The following is a 27994-nucleotide window of genomic DNA, read 5'->3' on the forward strand; positions in this document are numbered from 1 at the left end:
CAGTGGAGCAGGGAAGTACACTCCCCCTCCAGTGGGAGGGAGAGGAGGGGTATTTGCTGAAGAAGTACCCATTCACAAAAGGCTGATTTAAGGGACTTCCCTGGTGGTCCAGTGGTTAAGACTTTGCCTTCCAATGCAGGGGGTGCAGGTTCGATCCCTGGTCGGGGAACTAAGATCCCACACGCCTCGCAGCCAAAAAACCAAAACATAAAACAGAAGCAATATTGTAACAAATTCAATAAAGACTTTAAAAATGGTCCACATCCAAAAAATCTTTAAAAAAAAAAAAAAAGTTTGGTTTATCCTTGACCTTCCACGTCTAGCACCGTCCACAGGGCGTTCTCATCGTAATTGTGGAGCAGTCACCAACTTAATGCCGATTTCTGTGCACGGGAGAGAGTCCAGCAAGGTTTCACATGGATGACTAAATGCTGCCACCCAGAAGGGACTTGACACAATTCACTGGATGGAGCTAGTCACATGACCCTACCAAACCCCACCGGGAGAGGAGGAGAAGGCGCAGTCCGGGCCCCGAATGCCCCACTCCAGCCCCCGCCTCGCCAGACACATTTCATAACCAGCACGAATGGCCACCATGACCTCTTGGGGCTGTTTTTCATTTTGTCTTCACAACTACTCCATGTGATAGGCGCTATTATTCTCATCCCTGTTTTCAGAAGAATCTGAGGCTCAGAGAAGGAATGTCACATTGGTGGTCGTAGCAGCTAAAAAGTGGCAGAGCTTAAGATTTTAGTCATTGGGTCACACTGAGGGGAGAAAGAGACCACATCACAGAGAGCGCGGACAAGCCTGTATCAGTTATCCTTTGCTACGTAACAAGCCTCTCGAAACCTCGGTTGTTTAGAATAATCGGTTGGCAATGTGGTCTGGGATCAGCTGGGTGATGGTTCTGTTGGTGTCTGCTGGGTTCAGCTGCCGGTCAGCTAGGCAGCTCTCTTTCAGAGGGTTGACACTGGTTGGGGTGTCAGGGCTGACTGGGCCACATGTCTCTTATCACCAGCAGGTTAGCCTGGACTTTTTTTTTTGGCCACACTGTGGGGTTTGCGGGATCTTAGTTCCCCAGCCGGGAATGGAACCCATGCCCCGGAAGTGAAAGCGCCGAGTCCTAACCACTGCACCACCAGGGAATTCCCTAGCCTGGACTTCTTGATGTGGTGGCGGTGACAGGGGTCCCCCGGGTAGCAAGACAGGAAGTCCCAATGCACGAGCACTTTTCAAGCCTCTGCCCATCATCTTTGCTGTTGTCTCAGTAGCCAAGCAGATCCCATGACCAGGTCTAGAGTCGGGATGAGAAGGGACAATCCCAGGGCAGGGCTGCAGAAAAGCTGAACATACTGGGGGCATTGATGGGCCAAGCTGGTTCCGGAGCTACGACGTTTACCATCACAGCCCCCAAGGTGTAAACAATGAATAGTCCGCTCCAGCCCCTCCAGGGTGGCAAAACTCAAAGTCTCTCAATTCCAGCCCAAGGGATCCTCTCCTGCACAGACCCCCACTGTCTCTCCTCTCCAGGGACCCAGGAGTCTAGGCTTCCAGCTCCAGTCAAAATCCCAAGCATCTTTTTTCCCCTTTAAACCCCGAAAGAACAGACACACAATAGAATTTCTACTTTTTTATTCACTCCTCCAAAAAGCACCACAGGCCAACCAACCCTTGATTCACCCGCCTTCATGGTTTCCTACCTCAGTGGACACAAGTCTCTCCATCATTATCCAGACAAGTATGAAACTCAGCTAAGGTCATGAGGCTTTTGTGCCTCTTCTGCTTCTGGCGATGGCAACGCCAAGATTCACCATACTTTTCCTTGAATTTCTGCCTTCAAGGGCCTTCCAGCCTGCAGGTGCCTTGTAGATACACCCTGATGGCAGCCAGCAATCCATCCAAAAGGGAGCCTTAGTCTTTTCTGCTTGGATGCTCCCAGAGACAGATGCCTCACTTGCAACTTGCTGCCTCTACAGAGTCTAAAATTCAATCCCTTTAAAAGTCATGATTTAAAAGGCAACCACTCTAAAAGATAGTCGTGACACCCAAGAGTGCCAATATACAACTACACAAACACAATCAGCACACCCCACAATGGACAGCAACACGTGAAAACAAAACTGGGTCTTGCTTTCTCAGATTTGATCTCAGGCATGATTCCCATTGGCATGAGGGCAGAGGGAATTTGGAACAGAGACACGTAGAGAGCAGAGATGTCAGACTGGACCAAGTCAGAGATGGTGGCAAAGCGGCAGGAAGAGAGGAGGGCACTCCGAGCAAAGGCATGGGGGTGAGACTACCGTTCGGGCTCCCAGTGTGCCAGCTTCCAGGAGGGGCTGCAAGTTCGTTGCTGTGCACGAGAGAGAATGCATGTACATACGTGCATACACTGAATTCTCACCATAACCCTGTGAGGTAGATGCCATTTGCTGAGTGACTTGCCCAAGGTCACCCCCATGGTCAGTCAAAGGGCTGTCTGACCCTAGAGCAATGTGCACAGAGTTCCCTGTGATAATGGGAAGTGTTCTAGGGCTGTGCTGTCTAACACAGTGGCTACTCACCACGTGTGCCTGGTGCAACGGGGAAACTGAAGTTTACATTTTAATTACTTCTGATTAATTAAAAAATTGCTACTCATCTCAGTTATTGGAAAACTATCCAAGATAATTGGGACAACTTGGGTATATGAATCGACTTCTCCAAATGTGAGTTTTCTGAAGTCTAAATTGAGGTCAGATATTTCTGATGAAAATTTATCATCTGAATTGAGATGTGTTGTGAGAAATACACAGCAGATTTCAAAGACTTAGCGTAAAAAGAATGTGAAATATCTCATTAGTAGTTTTCCTATACTGATTACGTGCTGAAATGATAATATTTTGGATATATTGAGGTAAAACATATTAGAATTAGTTTCGCCTGTTTCCTTTTCCTTTTTTAATGTGGCTACTAGAACATTTGAAACTACCCGTGTGGCTCACATCCTGTTTCTACTGGACAGCACGGCTCTGCGCGCCTCCTGCCCCTGCACGTGGCAGGCAGGCTTGACGGAGATGCTTGAACGCTGGACTTGAGGAGGAGCCAGCGTCGTACTGGGTATTGCAGAAATGGATGAGGGACATTCTCCTAAGGCCGGAAGAGCTTTGAGGACAATGCTTGGAGCCGTTCAGTATAGAGCCAAATGCTCTTCCCCATCTTGGCCATCTCAACTTTGATGGCACAGATTGTGCCGGTGGTGGGAGCTCAAGGTAGACGTGGTGGAAGCGCCCCTCAGACTGGTTACCCTTGCGTTCAGCTGTCAGAGGAAACAGGATCTCGGAAGCGTTTATGGTTCTTGTCCAGCCCTTTCATTTCACAGGTGGGAAAATAAGGCACTGGCCCACGTCACCCGGAGTGACAGTGGCAAAGCTGTGTTTGCTTCCCAGGTCCCCTGACCTCAGACAGGAGCTTCCTCTCCCATGAGGTACTTGTTTCTCCCCCCATCTCACACCTTTTCCCTGTCTTGTGGCAAGAGGCTGATGACCTAAATTCCAGCCCTAGTTCTGCCACTGATTAATGAATTAACTATTTACTAAGCACCTTGTGTGTGTCAAGCACTGTTCTAGGTGCTGGGGGTACAGCAGAGAACAGGACACGTATGGGGATAATAACCAATAAATAGGTAAATAAATAAATAAGGTCATTTTCTACAGTAATAATTGCTACAAGGAAAAATAACCCGCCAAGATGAATAATAGGGGTGGGGGTGTGAGCTACTTCAGTTACAGAGGTCAGGGAAGGCTTCTCTGAGGGGACACTTGAGCTGAGACCTGATTGACAAGAAGGAGCCAGTCGTGGGAAGATCGGGGAGCAGAGCGTTCTAGGCAGAAATAACAGAAAGTGCAAAGGTCCTGAGGCAGGATCCCAGGTGGCCCACTCAAACATCAGAAGGAAGATCAGGTTGATTGGGGGATGGGCGGGGGCAGGAAATAAGAACAGGCAGGGGCCTTGCTGTGTGCTGTTGGGCCTAGAGCCTGCCCTCTCTGGGCTTTGCTTTCCCCATCTAACATAACAGAGATTCTGCTGGATGGCCTCTCAGGTCCTCCCTTTCTGTTTTTGGCATTGAAGCGTTCTCTGACCTGTGGCTTCTCCTCTACTTGGAGCTGGCAGCCTAGAACATTCCCGGCACTGTGGTTTCTGCCTTTGCCTCACTGTGGCACATTCCCACGGTCTGGAACACCTGCCCAGCTGCTCCGTGGGTCCCTTGCTCACTGTGGCATTCTCTGTGTCTCTCGGGGATACCTGAGGTAGCCAACACAGAAGCGTTTGGATCAGTGCAGCAGTACAGTTGCTTTTCCCAAAAGGCAGGTGTATATAATACCAAGGTCAGAAAGGGTTAAGGTTTAATGACAGAAGAAACCAAGACCAAAAAAAGAGAGAAACCCCTAAAGGAGAGAGGGACAGAGGAACAGGGTCCCCAGAGAGCCCCATAATCGCTCAGCACCTCTAAAATGGGGGGCAGTCATATCCCTCTCCAGTCAAACTCAGAGAAAGGCAGTTAGTTACCAGGATCCAAATCCATTAGGGACTTCTGGGAGATACCTCTGAGGTAGGGGTTTCTGTCCTTCCACACCCAGAAGGCCTCATTCCTGGTCTCCGGCTACCCCCCAGAGCCCACCATGCCCAGAACTCTTACTTCCTCTCATTTTTGTGGTACCATTCTCCCCACAACAACTGGGAAAGAAATCTGGGTCACCAGGCCCCTAGTGGAGCAATTATTAGAGACCCCTCTATTCCCCAAGAGGAACCAAAGGTCTCCAGCTCTCTCGCACAGCCCCCTATCCCCTCCTCTAGATGGAGACCTTCCACCACCCATGAATTAGGAACCAAGGTCCACAGCCCTCTTGGGAGCCAGGAGTTCTGAGACTCCAGAGAGCCTTCCTCCCCCCAATGAAAATTCAAAGCCCCCTTTGTATGCAGGCCTATCCCCCCCACCCCCCAGAAACCCAGACCTTATATCCCTTTGTGGCTCAGAAGCCCAAGGATTCCAGCTCCCTGGGGAACCCAGACCCCCTCCTCCACGCTAGAGTCCCCGGTGTGATGGAGACCCCCTTCATCAGGAAGCAGGGCTTCCACCTCCTCTCCCCCTGGAGGACTAGACACCTAACAGATCCAGTTTCTACTCTTTGGAGACCAAGATATACCCCCTTGGAGGAGTCCCAAACCCTCAACTCCCTTCAGGAGTTCAGGAGTCTAGGAGTCTGAGGGTCACACCCTCTGCTCCCCCAGAGAAATCAGAAGTCATGTCCCCCGAACTCTATTCCCCTTCAGGACCCAGGAATCCTGGTGACGAGAAGTCACATTCCAACCGGTAGTCAGAACCCTCATCGCCTTCAAGCACCCGGGATTCTGAGTGGCGGCCCCCGCGCCCCTCCCCCCCTCCCCCCCACCGCTGTGATCTCACAAGCCCAGACATCCCATACTAGCATGCCAGAGTCTGGATCCCCACGCCCTCTCCCTCTTACGGCGACTTGGAGTCCTCAACCCCTGACCAAGCCGAGCAGCCGGGACACGGGGCACCCCGGAAGCCCCGGTCCTCAACACCCCCCTCACTGCGCGGGCACCTGCGGTGCCAGCACTGCTTCGGCGTCGGCCAGCATCTCGTCGAGCGCCTGCAGCAGGACGCCGTGTGCCGCGCGGTAGCCCAGGCCCCCTGTGGCCGCCGCGCCGCCCGCCGGCCAGAGGAAGGAGAGCGCGCCCAGCGCCGCGCCCCCGGCGGTGCCCTCGCCCGCCCACGAGCCCAGCCTCGCCTCCACTTCGGCGCGCGTCACCGGACCCGGGAAGCGCGTCCGCTCGGCCAGCTCCCCCGGCGCCAGGCCCAGCGCGCGCTCGCGTCGTGCCAGCGCCGCGGGTTCGAGCCCCAGCGCCCGCCGCCACTCGGCCAGCTGACCTCGCAGGAGCGCCACGTCGCAGGCCCATCCCAGCCCCGGTACCGGGGCCGCCGCCGCCGCCAGGCTAGCCAACAGGGCTGGCCGCCACGCCCCGGCCCGCAGCGCCGCAGCCTTGGTCCGGGCCGCGCGGGGAGACGTGGGTGGCAGAGCCAGCAGCAGCGCTCCCGCCTGGGCCGGGGGTAGCGCACGCCGTAGCCACTCGCACAGCCCCGGGAGGCCACCCGGCCGCAGCGGGAACACCGGCGGCGGCGCCTCCTCCAGCACCTCCCACGTCTCGTCCTCTGGGCTCAGTGCGGCCGCGCGCTCTGAGTCCCCGCTGCCCGGTTTCTTCACGCCGACGCCAACCGGCTTCAAACTCTCGCTGCCTGCGTCCTCTGAACCTTCCCCACTGCCTGCTTTCTGCGATCCAGGGCCACGTTTCTCCCTTCCCTCACTGCGTGCATTCTCAAACCCCCCTCCGCCTGCGTTCTCTAAGCTCTCGCCGCTCTTTTCCTCTTCGTCCAGGGACTCCGGATCCTCGCCCTCGCCGTCTGTTCGCACGCAGACCAGCGGCGTATCTGGTAGCACCAAGGGCCGGACTTGGGCCCAGTCCTTCTCAGTGGGGGGCCCAGGGGTGACGAGGATGAGAGCGTCGTAGTGGGTTGGGTGGGGGGCGGCAGCAGTGCCCGCGGAGCCCAGAGGCACGGTCCAGAGCACCACGTTGGGGCGCTCTGGGGCCGGGTAGGGCATGGGCTCCGCGGGCGCCGAAGCAGGCACCGCACCTGGGTCGTCAGGATCTAACCCGAGTAGCATGTTCAGCACAAAGCTCACGTCAGCCCTACCGGCCACGGCCAGGTCCAGGCGCGCGCTGCCCAGTCGCTCCAGGCCGGCCCGAACCCATGACAGCGCCGCCTCCAGGCCACCCGTCTCGAAGGCCTCGCGCACAGCCTCCAACTCTGCAGCGCCCAGCACCTCGAAGCCATCCTGAGCCGGTGGCAGGAGCCTGCGGGGAAAGGGAGGGATGGGGTCAAGGGCAGAAGAGGGGCTAAATGCTGGCGAGCTGGGCTAGGGGGACAGGACTGGGCTATGATGACAAGGCGGAGCTTTCCGAATAATCAGGAAAGGGAGGGGCCAGACTAATGGCACAGAATCAGAGGCTATGAAGAAAAGGGAGGGGCTTAAAGAAGGGGTGGGACGGCTGGACTGAAATCAGAAATCAGGTTGCCAACTGAGCCGAAAACGGGGACCCGGCTAAGTCTTTCCCGGGGTTCAACTCTGCGGGAGCGGGTCTTTCCGAGGGACCTGCAGGATTAAGAAAAAGCCCTGCTGGGCGGGGCAAAACTCATAGAGAGTGGAGTTTAGAGCAAAGAAAGCATGGCGACTGTATTGAGGACTAAACGAAAATCGAGCCCTATTCGACAAGGGCAAGGTCACCAAGAGCGCTCTTTCCTGAGACTAGGAGTTAGGAGGGCTGTAAAGACAGGTGAGGGGAGAACCCTCATCTACTAGTTCTTACCAAGGGCGTGTGGCTAAGGAAGAAAGACGAGTGGTGGGCCTGGGGGAGAGGCTGCCCCTCGCTGAGCCTCGTTCTGACGTCTATAAAAGGAGGCCGCTTGGGGTTGGGGGAGAAAATTCAGGAGGTAGCCAGCAAGTGGACACAGAAACGAGAGGGGATTAGAGAAAGGAAGTGGGGGAGGGCCCCCGAAACGACCAAGCTCGCTTAGGGTGTGGCTCTCCAGAGACTGGGGTCGCTTGAGAACCAAGCAGATGGTGGGCAGGAGGGTGAAGACTGGAGAGTGGAGTCTTCGGGTAAAAGCTTCGCGGGGATCACCAGCTTGCCTGGAGAGAGTGAGCCCTCGTTCACACTTTGGCCTGGGGGCAGTGTTTGGGCGCTAGGTCCCGGCCCCTCCTAGAATTCTCGCGAGGGAGCGGGGGCTCAAGACCTCAGAGCGCTCGCAGGAGGCGGAACCTGGATGACAGGTCCGGACTTCTAGCTGACCCTTGGCCTAGATGATAGAAAAGGGTCAAGCACACAGCGCTAGTTTGAGGTGGAACCTCGTGGACCTCAAAACCTGCGCTGAGGGTCGGGATTTGGACGAGGGAGCAGGGCTTCCAGCAGATACCCCGTTAAGGTTGGCCCCAAACTCGCTGAGGGCGGGGTCTCGCAGACCTCAAAGAGCACCTTAGGGGTGGGAGGTACAGACTAAATAAAGCACCAGTCCTCTTCAACCCACCCTGAAACGCCGCGCTCACCTCTGCAGTGCCTCCGCCTGGCTCCGCAGCGCCGCCCGCAGGCGCTCTAGCTCCTCGCAGCCGTCGCTGCTGCGGCAGTCGGTCTGTAGCACAAAGAGAGCCGCGGCGCCCAACCCGGCGCTGTCCAGCCGGGCTGCGGTGTGATCCCGGGCCTGGGCTACATGCTGTGACTCCTCGGGACGGAGGTTCCGCACAGCCAGCAGCGGGGTCCCTCGGGCCAGGGCGGCCCGCGCTGCCTCCCCCAGCGCTGGGGCCAAGGGTTCCTCATCCCCCTCGGGGCCGGGCAGCACCAATACCAGCATGTTGGCTTCCGCCGCCCACGGCCCCGGCGCTGCGGGTGGGCAGCTCAGCTCGCCCAGGAAAAGGCCTGGGCCTGCAGCTCTCAGGCTGGGGAGCCCGGAATCCGGCCGTCCGTCGGGGATCTCTACCGTCTCCACATCCTTGTCGCACAGCGCTGCGATCAGAGCAGACTTTCCCGAGCCCGGAGGCCCCAGGAATAAGACGGTCACGTCACCCCGCGGCGGAGGCATGGCTGGAAAGCGGGGAGAGGAAGACCCGGGTCACGGAGCACCCAACCTTTTTCTTTCCTAGCTTCCCCACTCTGGTCTCAGACTTCAGCCTTTTACCCTGTCCACTTCTTTCGTTCTCGGGTATCACTCCCAGGCACCTAGAAATCTGGCGCCCAGGCCCTATTCCCCAGGGACCTGGGAGTCCTGTCCGCCCTCTTTCTGGATGCGTTTCCCTTTACGCTTCAAAAACTCAGAAATCGCCCTCTAGCCCCCTCCTCCCTCAGGGACACAGATGTTTTTACCCCTCACTCCTCCCTTCCAAATCACCGACCGAGCAAACAGCCGGCACACGGGACAGCGCAGTCGGTAGCAGTCGGTAGCAGTCGGTCAGCCGCTGAGAAGCCCCGCCTCTGGGGTCCGAGGACGGAGGCCCATGAGGCTAAAGCGCCGGGATTTGGGGATGTCCAGACCCTTTCCCGGGGCTCTAACCTGACGTCATTCCTTTTAGGAGGGGGTGTGTCTTGAAAGCGTAACCTCGGGGACAGGGCCCTTTGCAGCGCCTGCGCAGAGCGGCCGAAGGGCGCTCGCTCCTCCACGGTCGCCGAACCTTGAACAATGAGGGAGCCAAAGCGCGTGCGCGCCAGGAGCGCCTAACACACTTGCGCACTAAGCTTAGGTCTGTACGGCAAGGGAGGCTTGCAACGTCATCATTACGCACCCCAGTGCAGAGAAGGACCCCTCCCATTATTTTGAGGACCGGGTTGGCGCGACTGAATCACTGCAGTCGTTTGGCAACCCGAGATCTGGGCTTCGAAAGGCTTATCAGGCGAAAGGCCGTGGAAACCACCGGGACTTTGAGACTCGGTGGGCCCTACCCCGCTTCCCTTCGGGTGACGGCGCTGTGACGAGCAACTGACAGGCGCAACGAAAGGCAGCCCTCTGCTGTCTGGAGAAAAGCAGAGGCCTGAGCTACCGGCCTCGGGAGGGAGCCGAGGGCAGTGCTTGGGGCAGCGGGTCACAGCGGCTGAAAGCGCGCGTGGGAAGCGGGGGCTCTAGGTGCAATAAGAGTTTCGGGATGTCAGAGAAAGATGTCTCCCGGAAGGAGGCAGGCTAAAGCGTGGGTACCACTACCTGCCTCAAGACAGGTGGGAGAGAAGGCGATGAGGCTGGTGTCAAAGATCAAGGGTCCCGCGCTCTGAGTTCAGGGAGTTAGTTTGATGTAGGAGGCATAGGTCAGAGGTCTCACGCAAGTGAGAAGGCTCTAAGGGGAGTCACAAACCCGGGGAGTTGACTCTTCTGGGAGGATTGAATCTTCTCTAGCGAGCTGCTCTATCAGGTTAGAATTCAAGGAGATGTTATCTCGTGGGGGGTCGGCCAAAGGCTGGCAAAGCCAAGCCTGTCAAAGGTCATAGGATTGGCGGGCCCTCTAAGACTCGCTGTAGATAAGAGACTTCACTTGATTTACTGTTCTGTCATGCGTGCTCCTCTCTTGACCAGAGGGGTCTCAGTCACCATGGAGGACCGGCACCCCAAAGAGGCCATGGAGCAGCAGGATTCGTCCAAGGAGAGACGTCCCCAAAGTCCGGGAGGTGACATCTGTGAGTAGTGCTGATCAGAGATGGGTGGGGTGCAGGAGCTGTGATGCTGAAAGGATTTCTATAGCATTTCAGTGTCCAGGGCGTTGCAGGGATTTGCCTGTTGGGAAGGAGCTGTTAATGGTCCCGGAGCTGCCCTCCCAGGACCTGCTACTCCCCACCCCTACCCTTATTACCCTCAGACGTACCCATCCTGCTCTATCCACATAAGCATGAATGGGATGCAGTTCAGAGGCACAGAGTGGCATCCAGAGAGGCTTGGGGTGGGAGAGGTGGCTGGGAAAGGGCAGAGAACCCCAGTCCCAACTCTGCCCCAGACTCTCAGTGTGACTTGGGCCTCAGTTTCCCAATCTGTCAAAAGGGCTTGCCACTATTCACCTCACGGGGCTGGCTGGTATGGGGATTAGTGGCAGAAAAGGGGAAAGCTTAATGTTAATGAAGGTAGCCAATTTGACCTAGGATAATAGCAGCAGCTTCTACTGAATGCTTATTATGTGCTAGGTGCATTCTAAGAGTTTAACATTTGTTATCTCATTCCGTCCTCCTAACAGACTCTGTGAAATTGGTAATTATCACTTTCACATGAGGGAACCGAGGCAGAGAGAGGTTAAGTATTTATAACGATGAAAGCCACAGTGTCAATGCTCTCCAGCCGGAGACCACCAGGAACACACCTGGAGTTGACCAAGTTGGGCTTATTGCTCACTGCGCTGAGGAAGCAGACATACCGTGGGGCATCTCAGTAATAAGAAAGGACTTATTACAGGATTTAGGCTTGTGGTAGGTGATCTGGGGAAGGGTTCAAGAAAAGGGTTTTGCTGTGGATGGACGCTGCCAGGAAGCAGGGGCAATTACATGGCTGGCCGTCTTAATACATCTCACCTAGAAGAAGGGAGGGACAAAGCAAGGCTCCAGGTGTAATTGGTAAAGCAGCAGCAGGCACTCAAATTAGCCACGACTCGGGGGTGTCTGGCCATTTTCGTGGCTTGGACAGTGTTCACGTTTTGTCTGTGTTTGGAAGGCATCATGGCATGGTCTTAAGTCTTGATTCGTCTCAGTCACAGCATGGCCTTGTCTGACGATGTTCTGTGAAATTGTTTATGCTGAACAGGAGAACACCAAGGCCTAGCTGTGAGCGCCAGGCCAGCTCCTAGCTGTGGGACTTCTTTTCTTTCTCAACAATAATTATTGCAAACCATCGTGTAGCACTGTTCTAAGCACTTTTTATACGTTAATTCGTTTATTCCTTACAACAGCCCTATAAAGTAGATACTGATGTGGTCATTACCCCATTTTCCAGATGAAAACGCCGTTTCCACTTGCCTCGGAAGTGGTAGAACCAGGAGTCAGTTCCAGGCAGTCTGGGTCCAGAGGCTGTGCTCTTGTCACACGGCTCTGTAGGAAGGGCAGACCCCCTGGTTCCGGTCCTGACTCCGCCGTTTCATTTCCTAGCTTCATGACTGTCGGCAAGTTACCTAACCTTTCTGAGCCTCGGTCTGCTCATCCATAACACAGGTCCAGTAAGTCTGCCGTCCAGGCCTGGCATAGCACCTGGCACATAGTAAGCCCTGCATGCTCACTGTTGGTGCGATTCTGAGGCTGGGAGAGGCCCTCGAGACTCCTGCTGGCCTCCCCCAACCTCTCCTCGTGTCCCTCAGGCCACTTGGGGGCCCTGCAGTGCACCCGCTGCCTCATCACCTTCGCAGACTCCAAGTTCCAGGAGCGTCACATGAAGCGGGAGCACCCAGCGGACTTCGTGGCCCAGAAGCTGCAGGGGGTCCTCTTCATCTGCTTCACGTGCGCCCGCTCCTTCCCCTCCTCCAAGGCCCTGATCACCCACCAGCGCAGCCACGGTCCAGCGGCCAGGCCCTCCCAGCCGGCTGTGCCCACCACCACCCCACCCACCTTCCCCTGTCCTGACTGTGGCAAGACCTTTGGGCAGGCCGCTTCTCTGAGGCGGCATCGCCAGGCGCACGAGGCCCACCCCCTTCCTGGCCCCTTCGCCTGCACTGAGTGCGGGCAGGACTTTGCCCAGGAAGCAGGGCTGCATCAGCACTACATCCGGCATGCCCGGGGGGAGCTCTGAGTGTTGGTCCAGCCCTCCCTAGGGCAATGGAAGCTCTGTGGCTGGTGGGACCCCCGTCTGATATGGGATGGGAGCCTTGGAGGGATTTACTTTCCTCCCTAGAAAGGCAAAGGACTCCTGATCAATAGGACCCAGAAGATGCTCATTTAGAGCTTCCGTCTTTGGAAGACACAAAAGCCTTCAGGGAAACAGTAAAATCAAACAATAGTGAGATCTTTTGTTTAAAAAAAATGAAATTAACAAGAAAGAGGGAAATTTGTTATTTGTATCTTCCTCGTTCCCAATTAAATAGTTTGAAATCACAACTAGCTGCAGATTGTGTTATCACCATTAATTCTTCCCAGATGGATGCGATGGGGCTGCAAGAGCCAAGTGCCTGGATTTGGGCCTGAATGGGGGAGGGAAAGTGAGGTGTCGCCTGTCTGTAACGCCACCGAACGGGTCCCACACGTGGAGCAACTTGAGCCTTTGGGGATGGGACAGCAAAGTCGGAGGCTGTACTGAGTCATGTGAGGGTTGCAATCTGGGCCCTTGTCTCTTCCCACTCCCTGCCAGCCTTTCCCACTCAAGGAGGGGCCATGGCATTGGATGGCTCTGCCCTCCTCCTCCCCAGATAATTTATTGTTCATTTAAATAATTTTATGTACCATTCTGGTCACGGAATATTTTTTGTATGTGTAGGTGAGGTGGCATGAATAAACTAACAGAAATAGTATCTAAAAACAAAAGGTCCACAATAAAATGTCTAAACAAGGAACTCTGGCTTTTGAGCAGGAATTCCCAGAGAACATAAGGGCATGGGGAGTGGGGAGCTCAGGGCAGACCTGGCCTGGCCCTGTGGGCAAACTGGTTTGGAGTCAAACAGAGATACCTTCTGTTTCCTGTTGTATTTGGCCAACACAGGGAGATATTCCGTTAAGATCCTATTTTCAGCTCTTGAAAGGCCCAACCCTGGGCTGAGTTCCACTGGACCAGTTTTACTCCCTTGCATTACCTGCCCTGCCCCTAGAGACAATGGTCGATGCCCTGCATACAATAATCACAGCCCTGCATACAATAATCACAGACTGCATTTGAATTGAGGGATATTTTGAAAGCCCACAGGTGAGATGGATATGGTAGAGACCGAGCTATCTCCCACTTCTTAGCTAGGCACACGGTGGCTACAAAGACTGCCTTTCCCAGATTTCCTTGCAGCCTGACGTGGCCATGTGACTGAGTTCTGACTAAATTCCTGGGTAGAGTCCTCAAGCTTCAGAAAGGAACCTGCCTTTCCTCCACCTTCTCGCCTGGAATGTGGACATGGTATCCAGCCATCTTGGACCATGAGAGCGACAACAGGATGGCAGAGCAAGAAGACAGCAGGAGGCTGGGTCTGCTATCACTACTGCTCCCCCCACCCTTCCAGTCTCTCTACTACAGACCACCCCCTGTGTACATGTAAGTCAGCTTACATCACTCCTCATTCAAAACCCTCCAACGGCATCCCATAAGTAACATCCAAAGGCCTTACCCAGGCCCACAAAACCCAACAGTGATTAGGTCCCAGCCCATTAAGCAATCTCAACTCCCTCCCGGTTCTGTCTTTTTCACTACACTCTAGCCACACATGCCAGGCTGGCATCTGCCTCAGAGCCTTTGCACTTGCTGTTCCCTCTCACCCAGAACTTTGAAAGGCTGCCTCCTCATTATTCAGGTCTCAATACCTGCCACTTCAGAGAGGTCCTCCTTGGCTAAAATAGCACCTCCAACCCTTAGCCTGATTTCGTTTCTTCCCAGCACTCTTCAACACTTGGAATTATCACACCTGTGTTTCTGTCATCATCCGTGTCCTTCCTCTAGAATCCAAGCTTCTGAGGGCAAGTGGGTTGTCTTCCTCATTGCTTCATCCCCAGCACCTAGGACAGCGCTTACCATGGAGGCTCAAGAAAGAACTCCTTGACTGTGCCCAGTTGTTTACCTATTTCTCAGCCTCAGCCCACCCTTCCACACTGCTCTGTGAGGCTGGGCTTTCTGCAGCTATGCTTCCCAGACTCTCTGGAGAGCTGGCTTCCTTAAGTTCATCCCACAGGAGGTATGGGCAGAAGGAAGGTTGGAAGAGGGGAGAAGGGACTCACCTTGCCTTGGGCGCCTGCTGGAACCCCTCCAGCAGCAGTTCGGGCTCCAACACCTTTCTACACTCTCAGAACAAGGCACCGTGCCCCTCTTGGGGTTTAAGCAGCAGCTGTGTGGTAGCCAGTCCCTGCACCAGCCACACACGTGGCGAGGCCTGCCCTCCAAGCTCCCACTGGGTTCTGGTCATTGCGCTTCTCTTTCTGCATCCCAGTCCTAGAGGTGGGAGCTTCTTGCAGACACTCATTTCTCAGTCACCTCACTTTTCCATGTTTGTGCTCTCAGCGTTTTAGTACCTGTGTAACCAACTCCCGGTACTGAATCCTCTGGAATTCCTAGCTTGGTCTCCATATCCTGCCTGGGCCCTGAAGAACTGAATGACCCCATTGGCAGTAGACTAGGTCTCTTGATTCCCAGTCTCTCGTGATCCTTAGGAACTTTTGATGATGAATGGATAATTCGCTATTTCTATGCTTAGAAAGCCCTGTCTTAGGGCAGAAGAGGGCTTAGGCATGCTGCTCCAGGAAATAAGATCCATCCATGTTGTTTTAATGAGCTGTGAATTTCTGCTTTGATGATTCTGAGATTCATTGATGCTAAGCTATAGTGGTTATGAAAGTCTCAAAGAGTGCATAAATATAAGATTCTGAGCTTCTAGGATGAAAAGTATGGGTTTTGAAAGATGCTTTGGTCAAGGTCCTGTAACAGGCGTCAGAATGTAAATGCTCTTTGGGGCCAAGCAGGTACCATAAATCAGTGAGGCAAGCAGGGTGTAAGGGGTCCAGATGCCAGACAGTGGGGACTGGGCATGCGGGAGGGAATGCCCCATTAATAGGAGGTGACCCCTACTCAGCTCCAGCAGACTATTGCCCCATGGGATTGTGGGTTCAGCAATCAGTCTCACAAGGAAGCCAGAAACTTCCATTTTTGTGTCAAACCTGCCCATTTTTAAATGTTGGTAACCAACGTGATTAAAAAAACCTCAGTAACTCTGGAGACCAAATACCCTCCTGCAAGTCAGATGGTGGCTGTGGACAGCCATTTCTGGTGTGTGGCTTAGTGGCTAAGAATGGGTGCCTTACCTCCAGTTGTCTGGATTCAAACCTGGCCTCTGCTTCTTCCCAGCTGTGTGACCTCTAGAAGATTACTCAACCTCTCTGTGCCCTGGTTGTAGCAGTTGTAAAATGGTCATGATAGTAGCCCCTATGCCTCTAAGAATTATGATGATGATGACAGACTCAGAGAGAAAGTCAGAGTCGGTATTAATGGCCTGTGTGACCCGGTCCTCTTCCCCTCTGCTTTTCTCTGCCCCTCTCAGCTCTTGTGTTCCCACCAGTCTTCCCCCTGCCTTCCTCAGCAACAGCCTTGTGGCCCCAAGTGCGCTTCCACCAACATCCCAAGCAGGTTCCACCTCAGGGCCTTTGCACTTGCTGTTCCCACAGCCACATGACCTGTTCCTCCTCCTCTAGGTCTCTGCTCTGATGTCACCTTCTTAGTGAAGCCTTTCCTGACTACCCCATTTGAAACTGCTTCACACACACACACAAGCCTCCCCATCCCCCTTCTCTTTTCCTCCACAGCACTTATAACCTTCTAACATTTTAAATGTTCACTTAAATATTCAAGTATCTGTTTTCCCCTTTATAATATAACCTCACCAAGGCAGGAATTTTTGTTCATTGTGTTCACCACTCTACTCCCAGCTCCCCAAATAGTGCCTGCATCTCCTAGGTGCTCAATAAATCATTGTTGAATGAATGAGTAATAAGTAACAGTCCCTACCTCATAAGGATCCGATGTGATCGTCCATATAAAGCGCTTAGCCCAGGGCCTGGTCCGCTGTGAGCCATTATGGTAATTCAGGTTCTATTCTTGAAGGTTCTTAGTTGCCAAGCTTCTATGAGTTAACACATGTAAAGCGCCTTAGAACAGAGCTTGGCACACAGTAAATGCTCAGTAAATGCTAGCTATTATTATAATTAGGCTTCTATTTTCAAAGGAGCTTCAGTGCCAAGCTTCTGTGAATTAGTACTTCCCATCTCAGAGCAAGAGCCTGTGTTTCCACAAGGCTGTAATAAGCTGACCCTCTGTTCCCCTCTGACCTCATCCCTCGAGCTACTCTCGCCTAATTGACACGTGTGGCAGGCTCCTGCCCCACCGCCCCCTAGCCTAGATCGCTCTCCCCACCCGTGTGCCAGGCTCCCTCCCTCCCTTTCTCAGGTCTCTGCTTAGGTCTCAGGTCTCTATGTCACCTCCTCAGGGAGGACTACACTATTTAAACTGCACCCTCTTCCAGAACTGTTCTCCCTTCTCTATTTTTCTCCCCAGCACTTACCACCATCCAGCATATGTTACATCTTTCTTGTTTATTTCTTGTTTACTATCTGTCCCCACCGGTGGCCCCTTCCCACCTCCATGTAAGCTCCACGAGGACAAGGATTTTATTTTATTCACTGGTGTGTTCCCAATGCTTAGCGCACAGCAAGTATTCAAAAGATACTTATTAAATGAATTAATGCGTCACAGCCCCTGCCTCACAGAGTTATTCTAAGGACCCGATGATCTCATGTGAATAAAATGCAGCGCTCTGTAAGTGCTGGGGAAATGGCAGCTGTAATTATAATTAAAGTTCTATTTTTGTAAGTTCCTAGATGCACAACTTCTCTAAGTCAATATACATAAAGCTCTTGGACTGGCACTTGGCACCCAAGAAGCGCTCAGGAAGCAGAGCTATGATTATAATTAAAGTCCTCTTTGTGAAGGTTCTTGGATGAAGTGGCAGAGAGCACTAGCTGTCTTCCACAAACCGTTTTCTGGGCACTTGGCTAGACCGCCTTTCCCAGACTCCCTTGCAGCAGCCTGTGGCCATGTGACTGATCTCTCAGCAAAGGAACGTAAGTGGAAGCGCTATGTGCCACCTCCAGGCTGGGGCTTCTAAGAGAACATGTGTACCTCTCCAGGCTCTCTTTCCTCTTCCTCTGGCAGAACCCAGGCCATGGACACCCAGCCATGACCACGTGAATGACAAAAGGCTTACAGGATGGCCTGGGTCCCCAAATCACCATATGGAGGTTACCTGCCAACCTGAAACACCCATCCTGGACTATGACGTAAGCAAGAAAATTCTGTTGTGTTTGAGCCTGTACATCACGGGGTCTATGATGAAATACATGGGAACCACATTGAACATAGGCACTTAGTAAACGTTAATTATCTTGGCAACAATGATCCTTAGCTTTCCCCAAGGAGCCCAGGGATGGTGAGGTAAATGCCCAGGCGCATGCCTTACACACTCGAGCTTACACACACATACACACACACACACACACACACACACACACACACACAGACCTCAAATGCACATTCGGCCGACACACAGAATTTGGCTTTTATTCTGGCTTTCACACAACTACTGCTAAGACGACACAGATCAGTGGGACCCCATCCCCATGACCACCGCGACCACCCCGATGTCCTCAGCCCCCTCCTCCCACCCCACCCGCCCCACCCCTCTGCCAAGCTCCCTAGGTCGGGGCGCTGCCTACACCTCACCCCGCGCATGCAGCATGAAGTGCCCATGCAGCTCCCCGAGGTTGTCAAAGGAATCCTCGCACTCGGTACAGTGGTAGGTGCCCTCCTCCTCCTCCTCTTCCTCCTCCTCCTCCTCCTCCCTCCCAGCTGGTCGGCCCTCCCCAGCCCGAGGCGGCTCCTCCTCTTCCTCCCCGAGGGCCCTGCTTTCAGGAGCTGGCGCTTCCTGGGGGGCTGTAGCGGGGCAGCAGAGCCGGCAAGGCGGGGTGCCCGGTGGGGCCTCCCCAAGGGCTGAGCGGCCACAGAGCTGGCAGGGCTGGGCTGGGGGGCCCGGGAGCTGGGCTGCACGGGGGGCCCGGCGGGATGGGCCCCCCCGGCCCCCCCCCAGGCGCTGCTTCACCTTGTAGCCGGGGTCATATTCGGGATCGTCAGTGGTCTCCTCTTCCTCCTCCTCCTCATCTTCTTCCTCTTCGGAGTCCGGCTCTGAGAGAGTATATTCGGAGTCAGAGGAATGCTCGGGGCCTAGAGGGGGTGGAAGAGGAAAGACGGCGGCATCAGGGGACAGAGGGCTGTGCCCGGCTGTCCCCTCCCTGAGCCCCGTAGACTCGCCACAGTATGGAGAGGGCAGCCCGGGCCCGGCCCTGCTCTCCCCACAGATGGATCCCCATCGTGCAGAACAGGCTGTATCTGTGTGTCAAGCAAATGAACGTCTTGCAAGAACTGCATCTTAGGGGTTTAAAAAGAACAAAGTAGGAGACATAGGAGTAATAAAAACAACAATGACAGCGTCCACTGCTATTTTAAGAACCTTGTTTTTTATATATTAACTCAACTAATCCTTACAACAACCCTGAGGGAGGTACTATTATCCCTAAGTGACAAGTGGGGAAACTGAGGCACAGAGAGGTTAGGCGACTCACTGGCCTCCAGTCACACAGCTAAACGGGGAAAAAGCTAAAGGTGGGTGATGGCCTACACTGGATCATTTTAGGGAGACAAACACTTGAACAGGTACTTCAGCAAATTAGAACACATACACATACTCTGATATATGTGGTTTTATATATATATATATATAAATATAAAAATATCTAGTTAAGTGAGTTAAAATATTTATAAGTATAGATAGATTACTGTGATTTCATGGGTATGAAGGACATGCCTAGGACAAGTTTAGGTTTAAAAAAAAAAGAAAAAAATGGAAAGTCAATGTACAGGAAGGGTGACACCAACAACTGTTATGGGGGGTGTGGAGAGGGGAGCCCCCATTACAGCGGCAGCAAAATACCGGCTTCTACAGACGTGGTGGCAGGAGCCTGCCCAAAGCATCCCCTAGGACTGTGACAGCCTAGCCCTGCATCCACTGGCCCCCCTTCCTCAGTTTCCTCTGGCAGCGTACGGGGACCCCGTTACAACTGGGCCAGCCCCACCGCCTCCTCACGTCCCTCAACTCCCCAGGCCGGCACCCACCTCAGGGCCTTTGCCACCCTTTCTGCAGACGGACTAAGGCTTGATCCCTCCCCTCTGTCACATCTCTGCTCAAGTGTCACTTCGGTGAAACCCTGGTCAGTCTGTCTAACCAGCAATCCCTCCCTAGCACTCTCTACGCCCCTAACTCTGCTTTATTTTTCTCCTCAAGGTATTGTATGTAACACCTGCTTATACATTTACTGCCTGTCCCTGAAAGCAGGGACTTCGTCTGGCTCATGACTGCGTCCCTAGCATCTAGAACACTTTCTTTGTGCCTGGCATTCAATTTGACAGAGCTTTTCTGCGGCTTTCACACATGCCATTCCCTCTGCTGGAAATGTCTCCCATTATCCTTTAAGGACCCAGAAGGAGGCCTTCCTCCCTGGTGAGGGCATCCCAGATCTCTTAATCCCAGGCAGCCGGTCACTTGCTTTTGCCCCCTGTCTGTCCTAGCCCCGAGCCTGCAGGGCTGTGGTCCCCTGTGTCCCAGTCCTTTCCCACCAGACCAGCGGGCAGCCCTGGTCTGACTCATTGCTGGGTCCCCAGCATCACCTAGCTCAGAAGAACAAGTTATGTTTGCTGAGCGTCCGTCCTTCCCTGTAGCTCTCTCTGTCTCTTACTTGTTCCTGCCTCTGTCCTGCTGTCTGTCTGCCATTTAACAAATGTTTCCGGAGGCCCTGGCATGGGCTGGTCCCTCTGCCTGGAACGCTGTTCCCCACTCTATCTGCCTGGCGATCTCCTACTCATCCTTCAGGACCCAGCACAGGCTCTGTCCTCCATGAAGTCACCACCCCCGATGACTTCAGGCAGAGGGTCTCTCCCCTGTTCCCTCCACCCTGGCTCCATCTCCTCTGTCACTGTCCTAAAGGCTGTAGCCATCTGGGCCCCAGAATGTCTCCTCCTTCAGGCTAGGAACCCCTCAGGGGCAGCTCTGACTCATCTGGGGTCCCCAACGGGATGTGTGGGTTGAATGAACAAGGGTGGCCCTGCTCTCCCTCCTCCAGGCCTTCGCCTCTGCTCTTCTCCCACCTGGGGCGACCCTCTCCTTCTCGACTAGCAAACTCCTGCTCCTCTTTAAGGCGCCAGCTCCACGTCACCTCCTCTGTGAGGTCCTCCCTGACTGCCCAGGCGGTCAGTGCCTCTCTCGTCTGGGCTCCCCCTGCCCCGTAACACACCGTGACAGCCTGGACAGTGACGGTCTGGGTCTAGAGACTGGAGACTCCTGGAAGGCAGGACCTGGGTCTGACCCATCTCTGTGTCCCTAGCAATGCTGAGCATAAGGCAGCCTGGGGAGGCATTTGCTACAAACCACAGATGAATCACCTCCAGCTTTGAGCTGGGGCCCCACCCCTCTTTCTCCCCCCACCTCTGACTTCACACCACCTCCCCTCCAGAGTCTTCACTGCCCACTGAGACTTCACGAAGTTGGCCCGGGAAAGGCAATCAGGTGGTCACCCATGGCTACCAGGCCTTTTGTGTCCACCGTGACTTCCTGGACCACAAGCCCTTGCGCGGCCACCATGCCTTCTCCACCTGCGAGAGCCCGGAAGCCCAGCATGTCTCCGGAGTCCACGGGACCCTCGATGCCCGCAGCGTCTCCCAGTCCTCCTGCCTCCTTGAAGAGCACCAAGTCGGCAATGCCCAACAGCTCCTCAGTGTCCACCTAACCTCTGACCGCCCCTAACCTGGTCACGAGCCCAAGCAGTTCCAAATCTCCCAAATGGGCAAGTACAAAGGCAGCCCCTTCTAACCAGCCCAGCAACAAGTCCCGAGTCCACGGCACGGCCCGAACGCCTTGCAAAGCCAGCACTGACATCAGGGCCGGCAAAGCCAGCAAGGCCAGCAGGGTAAGACGCCCCCGGCGCAGAGGCACCCACAGCCGGGGCAGAACTCCCGGCAGAAGGGGAAGCCGCAGCTCCAAGAGGTCAGCCAACGGGGCCAGCACTCCCAGCAGGATAAGAACTAATGGTGCCAGACCAGGTACGCCCAGCAGGGTGAGAACTCCTACTTCCCTGCAAAAACAGAGTGGAGGGAAGAGTGGCAGCCAGCCGAGAACCAACAACCGGGAAAGGAGTGCCGGCCGGCCTAGAAATGCGAGCACAAAGAGGAGCTACAGCCCCCCAGGAGCCTTGGATATGGGGAGGAGTTCCAGCCTGGCTGGAACCCACAGTAGGGCAAAGAGTTATAGCCCCACTAGAACTCCCTTCGAGGAGAAAGGTTACTGCCCGTCTCCGTCATCATCGAGGACAGCGAAGAGTTATAGTCAGATGATCACCCCCAGCAGGGGATGGAGTTACAGCCCTACTGAAGTGTTCAGCAGGGTCGAGAGTTACAGCCAAGGTAGTGCACCCAGCAGGCCCCAAAGTCACAGCCAGTCTAGCACCCCCAGCCAGCCCCGAAGTCGCAGCCGGTCTAGAATGCCCAGAAGGGCAAGAAGTCGCAGCAGGGAGAGGGCCCACAGCAGGGTGAGAAGTCACAGTTGGAAGAGAAATCATAGCAGGGCAAGAAGTCGTACCCAGAAGGGAACTCCCAGTCAGATGGGAAGACACAGCCACTCTAGAATCTGCAGCAAGGGGAAAAGTTATAACCAATTTAGAACCCCCCAAAAGGGAAAGATGTTACAGCCAGTCTAGAAGCCCCAGCACGGAGAGAGGTCACAGCCGATCTAGAACCCACAGCAAGGAGAGAGGTCGCAGATGGTCTAGAAGCCCCAGCAAGGAGAGAGACCACAGCCGATCTAGAACACCCAGTAAGGAGAGAGGTTGCACCCTGTCTAGAACCCCCAGTAAGGAGAGCGGTCGCAGCCGCTCCAGAACCCCCAGGATGGAGAGAGATTACAGCCAAACTAGAATCTCCAGCAAGGAAAGAGATCACAGCCGATTTAGAACCTCCAGCAAGGAAAGAAATCACAGCCAATCTAGAACCCTTAGAAAAGAGAAAGATCACAGCCAATCCAGAAACCCCAGAAAAGAGAAAGATCAGAGACAATCTAGAACCTCCAGTGAGGAGAGAGATCACAGCCAAACTAGAACCTCCAGCAGGGAAAGATATTACAGTCGATCCAGAACCCCCAGAAAAGAGAGTGCTCTCAGACAATCTCGAACCTCCAGCAAGGGGAGAGATCTCAGCCAAACTAGAACTTCTAGCAAGGAGAGCGATTACAGCCGATCTAGAACTCCCAGAAAGAAGAGAGACCACAGCCGATCCAGAACTTCCAGCAAAGAAAGCGATCACAACAAGGAGAGCAATCCCAGCCAATCTATAACCCCCAGAAGTCTCAGCAGGAAGGAATCCCCTAGCAGGGCACAGAGTCCTAATCAGAACAGAAAACCTAGCGAGATAAGGAGCCACTCCCCGTCAAGATTTCTCAGCGGAGCCCCAATCCCAAACCAGGAAGATAGTCAAGCCAACACCACCACCTCGAAGGCCATCTCACCTGGAGAGAGGTCCTCATCGTCTTCCTCCAGGCTGGCGTAGCCCCCAGTCTCAGCTGGCTCACGGGTTTCTGTCATGGCCAGGGGAGGGGACAGGAGACAGGAGCAGAGCAGCAGCTGGGCAGTGTCCCTCCCTGGCCAGCTTTCCACAGCCACACGTCGGCCACAAGTCCTCTGATGCAGGATGTCAGCAGGTAGAGAGGGATGCTGGACAGGGGAAGGAAAGGCCTGTGATGACTCAATAAACTTTTACATAGCATCTGCCTCCCCAGGACTCGGTGCGCTCAGTGTTGTGGGCAAGGCAAAGACGATCCCAACCCTGTCCTTGACTGCCTAAAGGGCCTTGACTGCCTACAGAGCCTTCACTGCAGGTTCTACCCCTCTGTAGGCCTTTATTTCCCCATCTGGTTCTCATTCAATGGGGTGGGAAGGGTAATACTCCAAGTATTTAACAGCGAGTACCAACATGGGCACCAATCAGAACAGAGAGGGGAACAGGGGCCTATGCCAGGCATTAACCCTTTACTTGCTAGGCTGTGGGAAAGTCTGGGGCGGGGGGAAGAGTCCAAAGTGGCAGCCGGGGGTAGGGATTACTTGGAATAGTGGTGATATACCAACCAGTCTAGAAGTAGTTCTATATTTAAAAAACTAGTATGGCTGCACTGATTTGTGAATGTCAGCCCTAACTCTTTCTTTCTTTTTAATTTAGTTTTTATTTATTTTTGGCTGCACTGGGTCTTCGTTGCTGCACACGGGCTTTCTCTAGCTGTGGCGAGCAGGGGCTACTCTTCATTGTGGTGCGCGGGCTTCTCATTGCGGTGGCTTCTCCTGTTGTGGAGCACGGGCTCTAGGCGCGCGGGCTCCGTAGTTGTGGCTCGCAGGCTCTAGAGCGCAGGCTCAGTAGTTGTGGCTCACGGGCTTAGTCGCTCCACAGCATGTGGGATCTTCCTGGACCAGGGCTCGAACCCGTGTCCCCTGCATTGGCAGGCGAATTCTTAACCACTGCGCCACCAGGGAAGTCCCTGCCCTAATTCTTTATCAGTTTACACCTTGGCAAGATGATGCCTAGGTTTGAATCCTAAATCTGCCACATTCTAGCTGCGTAGCTTCAAACAAAGGACGTATCTTCTCTAGCCTGTTTCCTTCTAGGTACAAAAAGAGCTTCTAGGGCTTAACTTACGTACTTGTAACCACGTTGAGACATTATTATCTCCTTTGCACAGATGAGAAAATGGAGGCACAAAGAGAATTATCATACCAACTAGTAGGTGGGTGAACTAGGATTTGAAGCCATGTCATCCTACCTCTCATAAAATGATCCTTCAGTGGAAAAGATTTTTTGAAGATTCAGTAGGCTCGTTGATATAAATTGGTGGTATGTGGCAGGTACTCCATTAGCAGTGGCTATTACTACCCGCAACCCCAACCCTCTATAAACCCCCGCCATTCCAGACTTCTCACCTCTCCCTGTGCACAACAGGACTTTTCACATCTGTGGGTCTTAGTAAATCCTACAACTGCTGTCTAGGATGTGCTCCTTCCCCCATGTCTGCCTGGAGAATTCTTACTCTCTCTCCAAAGCCCACCTCAAACACAAGAACCTCTATACTTCTCCTCAGCCAAACACCACCTCTGCCTCTTCCAAGAAGACTTTCAAGACTCCTCTCCTTTTTCTCCCTCTTCATCAGTACTCCCGACACACACACACACACACACACACACACACACACACACACACACACACACACACACACACACACAGCACTTCTTTTTCTCCCACTGTGCTCCCTGAGAGTAGAGAGCCAGGAAGAGCAAGTTATGAAGGGGCTGGCAGCCTCAGCTGCACCTCTTATATACCAAGGCCTGTGCTGGGCACTGGCTAATATGGTGGAAAACGCATGATTCCCTTCAAACTCTAGGGGTCGAGTTTAATGCTGGGGACTAAAGAGAAAAAGATTAGGATTGAAGCCTGGAGGAGGCTGGGGCACGGGAAAGCTGGCATCAATGGCAGGTGAGCTTTCTAAAGACACTTGGATTGGGCTTTAAGGACAGAGAGGATTCATAACTGGCAGAGAAGAGTTCTCATAATACCCTATTGCCTATAGGGCTCCATTTAATTTGGGAACTCTACTTTATGCCAGGATAGGTTGCCAGATTTAGTAAATAAAAGTATACAATACCCAGTTAAATTTGATTCCAGATGAGTCTTTTAGAAATGTACACCTCAAATACTGCATGGAACATGGATATATTAAATAGTTCTTTGTTGTTAATCTGAAATTCAAATTTAACTGGAGGTTCTATATTTTAACCGGCAACCATACACCAGGGACAATCAGAACTTCCTATGGGATTCGCAGGAGACATTGCTCACCGGTGCAGCCTACCCTTCCCCAAGCCCACATCACACAAAGCTCCTTCCAGAGTATTCCAGATGTCAGGTGGAGGCAGTCCTTGGTGCCAAAGTCCCATTCCTACAGTGAACATGGCGGTCAGACTGGCTTCTACGATCATAGAGGGGCATAAATGAGGTTCTCTCCCTACCATAATGCAAACAGTGCCGGAGACCCCACAGTGTCATGAACCTACAGCAACCAACTCCCAAGATGCCATGCGCGAACATAATAGGCACCCATTCCCACAACGCTAGGGAGAGGAGGCAAGATCAAAACCTTAGACAGGACCATAAGGACCGGTCCCCCCTGCTGCTGCAATTTTCCCCAGGATGCCTCGGGCCTATAATGACCACCTTCCAAGGCGCTCTTCGTCGAAGCACTCCAAGCTTCCAGGATGCTCAGCGGAAGGTGTATGACAAAAGGGACGGTTCCCCACAAGAAGCTAGGATAATCCCAGAATGCACCAGGCCCATAACGACTAGGGGACAGACTCCCACAGTGCTTTAGAGCACTGCGTCCCATTTTCCCAGGATGCCCCAGGACGGCACGGAGATGCGTTGGGGGAGAAAAGGGAGCCTGAATCTCGCCCTCAAGCCATCACGGCCCAAGACTGCTGCCGGCTCCTCCGTGACGGGAGCCGTCACTCCCATCATGCAGCGGTGCCGTAGTGCCCGCTTCCCAGCATGCCCCGCGCACCTCCATCCCGGACACTCACCGGCGCTGGCGGCCCCAGCTCCGGCTCGGCGACAGCGGCTGCACGCCCAGGCTTTGCGCCTGCGCTGCAAGTGGGGTAGGAGGGAGTGCGAGGGGCGTGAAGAGCCTAGGGCGCTTGCGCGGCGAGATAGACCATTCCTGTAGCATGGTGGGAAGAGGGGTCTAGTGGGGCCATCGACAAGGCTCGCGCAGGGGGTTCCGGGCCTTGCCCCTCGCTGTCCGGGTTTACTTGGTACAGTCCGCAGCCGGACGGAACGAGAAACTGCAAGGCTTGCGCGTGCGTGAGCGATCATGAACGCGTCTTACAAAGAATGGGACGCGCTGGGGGTGGGGTGGGGTGGGGTGGGGTGGGGTGGGGGTACCAGTTCTGCCTGGATCCTGGACCTGAGGCCTGCTCATTTGCATAATCTTAGCGCGGGACAATGGGAGGCCTCGGGCGATGGAAGAGTTGATTTGCATAGTCCCCGGAGGGGCCATACTCTGGAGCGCATTGATTAGCATATGAGGGGCTTGGTGGTGGGGGGATGGAAAACGCCGGGCAATAGCGCATGCGCACAGGGACTGCGGACTAGCGCGAAGCGGGCAGCCTCCGTTCAGTCGGAATCAGTTTGCATCCGGAGAGGGGGCACAAGGGACAAGACCCTTACCAACCCTCACAACCCTACCCCCATAACCAGGATAAATATTTATTGCTCTCTTGTGTGTCAGGCCCTGTGCTAGAGGGCACTATGGTTTCCGCAGTGAACATACCCAGCCTCTATCCTGCTGGCCCCCCAGTCAAAGGAAGGAGATTCACACATAATCAGAACCACAACCCGGAGTGGTCAGACTTGGGATGAGTAAAGCAGAGGAAGCTGTGGGAGCCACAGGAGGCGCCTGCCCCAGGGAGTCTTTCTGGCAGAGAGAACAGCAAGGGCAAAGGCCTAAAGGCAAAAAAAAAATTGCTTTGTTGGAGGAAGTGAAAGCAGTTTGGTGCACCTGGAACAGAGTCAGAGAGGGGAAAGTCTCCTACAGGCGACGTTAGGAGCTCAGACTTTACGATGAAGGTATAGGAAGCTATTGCAGAATTCCAGGCTTCCTGGATGTGACTCACATTCCAGTTTAAAACTCTCCAATGAGATCCCGTTACATTTAGAAAAAAATCCAAACCCTTTATCATGGCCCAGGAGCTATACACATGGTCTAACCCTGCTCATCTCTGACTTCAACCCCCATCCCATCCAATCCTGTCTACTTCCACTTCCCCTCTAACACCCCAATCTCTTTACCATCTCAGGTCTTTGCCCTTGCTGTTCCCTTTGCCTGAAAATGCTTTTCCTTCTGATCTTCGAGTAGCTGCTCTTGTGCTCATCATTCATATCTTGGCACAGATGTCAATGTGACAGGCTTCCTCTGATCTTTTTAAGATAGCACCTCCAGATTGGCTTTAGAGAAGTGAGCGGGTTATGGATAAAGCAGGATTGGCTATGAGGTGATGGTTGTTGAAGCTGGGGTGACAGATACATGGGGCTTCATTGTCCTGTTCTGTCTACTTCTGTATGTTTGATGTTTTCCATAATAACAAGTTAAAAGAAAACAGTACCCACATCCCCTTACTCTGTATTTTATATTAATAGTACTTATGGCAATCTGAAGTTAAGTTTTTGTTTTGTTTTGTTTTTTTCCGTCCTTGCTGTAGTCTGGTTTCCTCATGAAAGCTTTGTGAAGCTAAGACTGGAGTCAATCTTTTTCACTTTGGGTCCTCAGTGCCTAGAACAGGATCAAGTTTGCGCTTAGTGCTAAGCTGTCTGGAGCACCTAACGTTTGCCTGTTTTATTCACCATGGCATCTCCAGGCCTTTGAGCAGCGACTGGCACAAAGTAAGGTCAATATGTTTTTGACTCAAAAATTAGAATCACTTGTCTAAAATTTAGATGAATGAATGAGGGGCCTGGAATGCCAGGCTAAGGGGCTTTGACTTGATCTAGAGATGAAGGGGAGCTAGG

At 53.7% G+C, this 27994-nt stretch overlaps 4 protein-coding genes and 1 long non-coding RNA gene across 21 annotated transcripts; 3 read left to right on the top strand and 2 right to left on the bottom strand.

Annotated features, from left to right (window-relative positions):
* Positions 1–1620: 1620 nt before the first annotated feature.
* IRGQ (immunity related GTPase Q) lies at positions 1621–9419 on the bottom strand (the record flags this gene model as incomplete). 3 transcript variants are annotated; one of them, XM_082369674.1, is made up of 3 exons in its annotated part: positions 1621–6915; positions 8166–8697; positions 9164–9419. In XM_082369674.1, the coding sequence occupies 3 exons, from the start codon at positions 9417–9419 to the stop codon at positions 5592–5594; spliced, it is 2112 nt and encodes a 703-aa protein (XP_082225800.1). In that variant the 3' UTR covers positions 1621–5591. The 3 variants fall into 3 exon arrangements, with proteins under 3 accessions (XP_082225800.1, XP_082225802.1, XP_082225801.1); XM_082369676.1 differs by having other exon boundaries at positions 9006–9272; XM_082369675.1 differs by lacking the exon at positions 9164–9419 and adding an exon at positions 8977–9046.
* On the top strand, positions 9407–12660 carry ZNF576 (zinc finger protein 576). 14 transcript variants are annotated; one of them, XM_082369705.1, is made up of 3 exons: positions 9407–9538; positions 10172–10272; positions 11928–12660. In XM_082369705.1, the coding sequence occupies exons 2-3, from the start codon at positions 10188–10190 to the stop codon at positions 12353–12355; spliced, it is 513 nt and encodes a 170-aa protein (XP_082225831.1). In that variant the 5' UTR covers positions 9407–9538; positions 10172–10187; the 3' UTR covers positions 12356–12660. The 14 variants fall into 14 exon arrangements, 4 of the variants coding, with proteins under 4 accessions (XP_082225831.1, XP_082225828.1, XP_082225829.1 ...); XM_082369702.1 differs by having other exon boundaries at positions 9420–9791; XM_082369703.1 differs by having other exon boundaries at positions 9422–10010.
* Positions 12661–17975: 5315 nt separating this feature from the next.
* ZNF428 (zinc finger protein 428) lies at positions 17976–26285 on the bottom strand. Of its 2 annotated transcripts, none has more exons than XM_082369698.1 (3): positions 26011–26285; positions 22902–23106; positions 17976–18517 (listed from the first exon to the last, which is right to left on the bottom strand). In XM_082369698.1, exons 2-3 carry the CDS (start codon positions 22975–22977, stop codon positions 18009–18011), a joined length of 585 nt encoding a protein of 194 aa, XP_082225824.1. In that variant the 5' UTR covers positions 22978–23106; positions 26011–26285; the 3' UTR covers positions 17976–18008. The 2 variants fall into 2 exon arrangements, with proteins under 2 accessions (XP_082225824.1, XP_082225825.1); XM_082369699.1 differs by lacking the exon at positions 26011–26285 and adding an exon at positions 25649–25813.
* On the top strand, positions 19989–22383 carry SRRM5 (serine/arginine repetitive matrix 5). Its single transcript, XM_082369683.1, is given in 2 exon segments — positions 19989–21129; positions 21133–22383. Coding segments are annotated over 2 exon segments (1173 nt in total). The 5' UTR covers positions 19989–20922; the 3' UTR covers positions 22099–22383.
* Positions 25992–27897, top strand: LOC309617424. Its single transcript, XR_014237998.1, has 2 exons — positions 25992–26085; positions 27688–27897. It is a non-coding gene; the product is annotated as an uncharacterized lncRNA (long non-coding RNA).
* The last annotated feature ends 97 nt before the right edge of the window (positions 27898–27994 follow it).

This window comes from Balaenoptera borealis (genome assembly GCF_965194805.1).
Source record: "Balaenoptera borealis genome assembly, chromosome: 19".
In the NCBI taxonomy this organism is placed as follows: domain Eukaryota; kingdom Metazoa; phylum Chordata; class Mammalia; order Artiodactyla; family Balaenopteridae; genus Balaenoptera; species Balaenoptera borealis.

What these genes read in the sequence shown, in the direction of transcription:
- ZNF576 (XM_082369702.1), top strand. Translation starts at nt 9,763, where the DNA reads ATGTCTCCCGGAAGGAGGCAGGCTAAAGC. An exon ending in GGAAGGAGGCAGGCTAAAGC is followed by an intron (nt 9,792 to 10,171) that starts GTGGGTACCACT and finishes TCTCTTGACCAG; the next exon opens with AGGGGTCTCAGTCACCATGG. An exon ending in AAGTCCGGGAGGTGACATCT is followed by an intron (nt 10,273 to 11,927) that starts GTGAGTAGTGCT and finishes CGTGTCCCTCAG; the next exon opens with GCCACTTGGGGGCCCTGCAG.
- ZNF428 (XM_082369698.1), bottom strand. Translation starts at nt 22,977, where the DNA reads ATGACAGAAACCCGTGAGCCAGCTGAGACTGGGGGCTACGCCAGCCTG. An exon ending in CGATGAGGACCTCTCTCCAG is followed by an intron (nt 18,518 to 22,901) that starts GTGAGATGGCCT and finishes CACCCCCTCTAG; the next exon opens with GCCCCGAGCATTCCTCTGAC.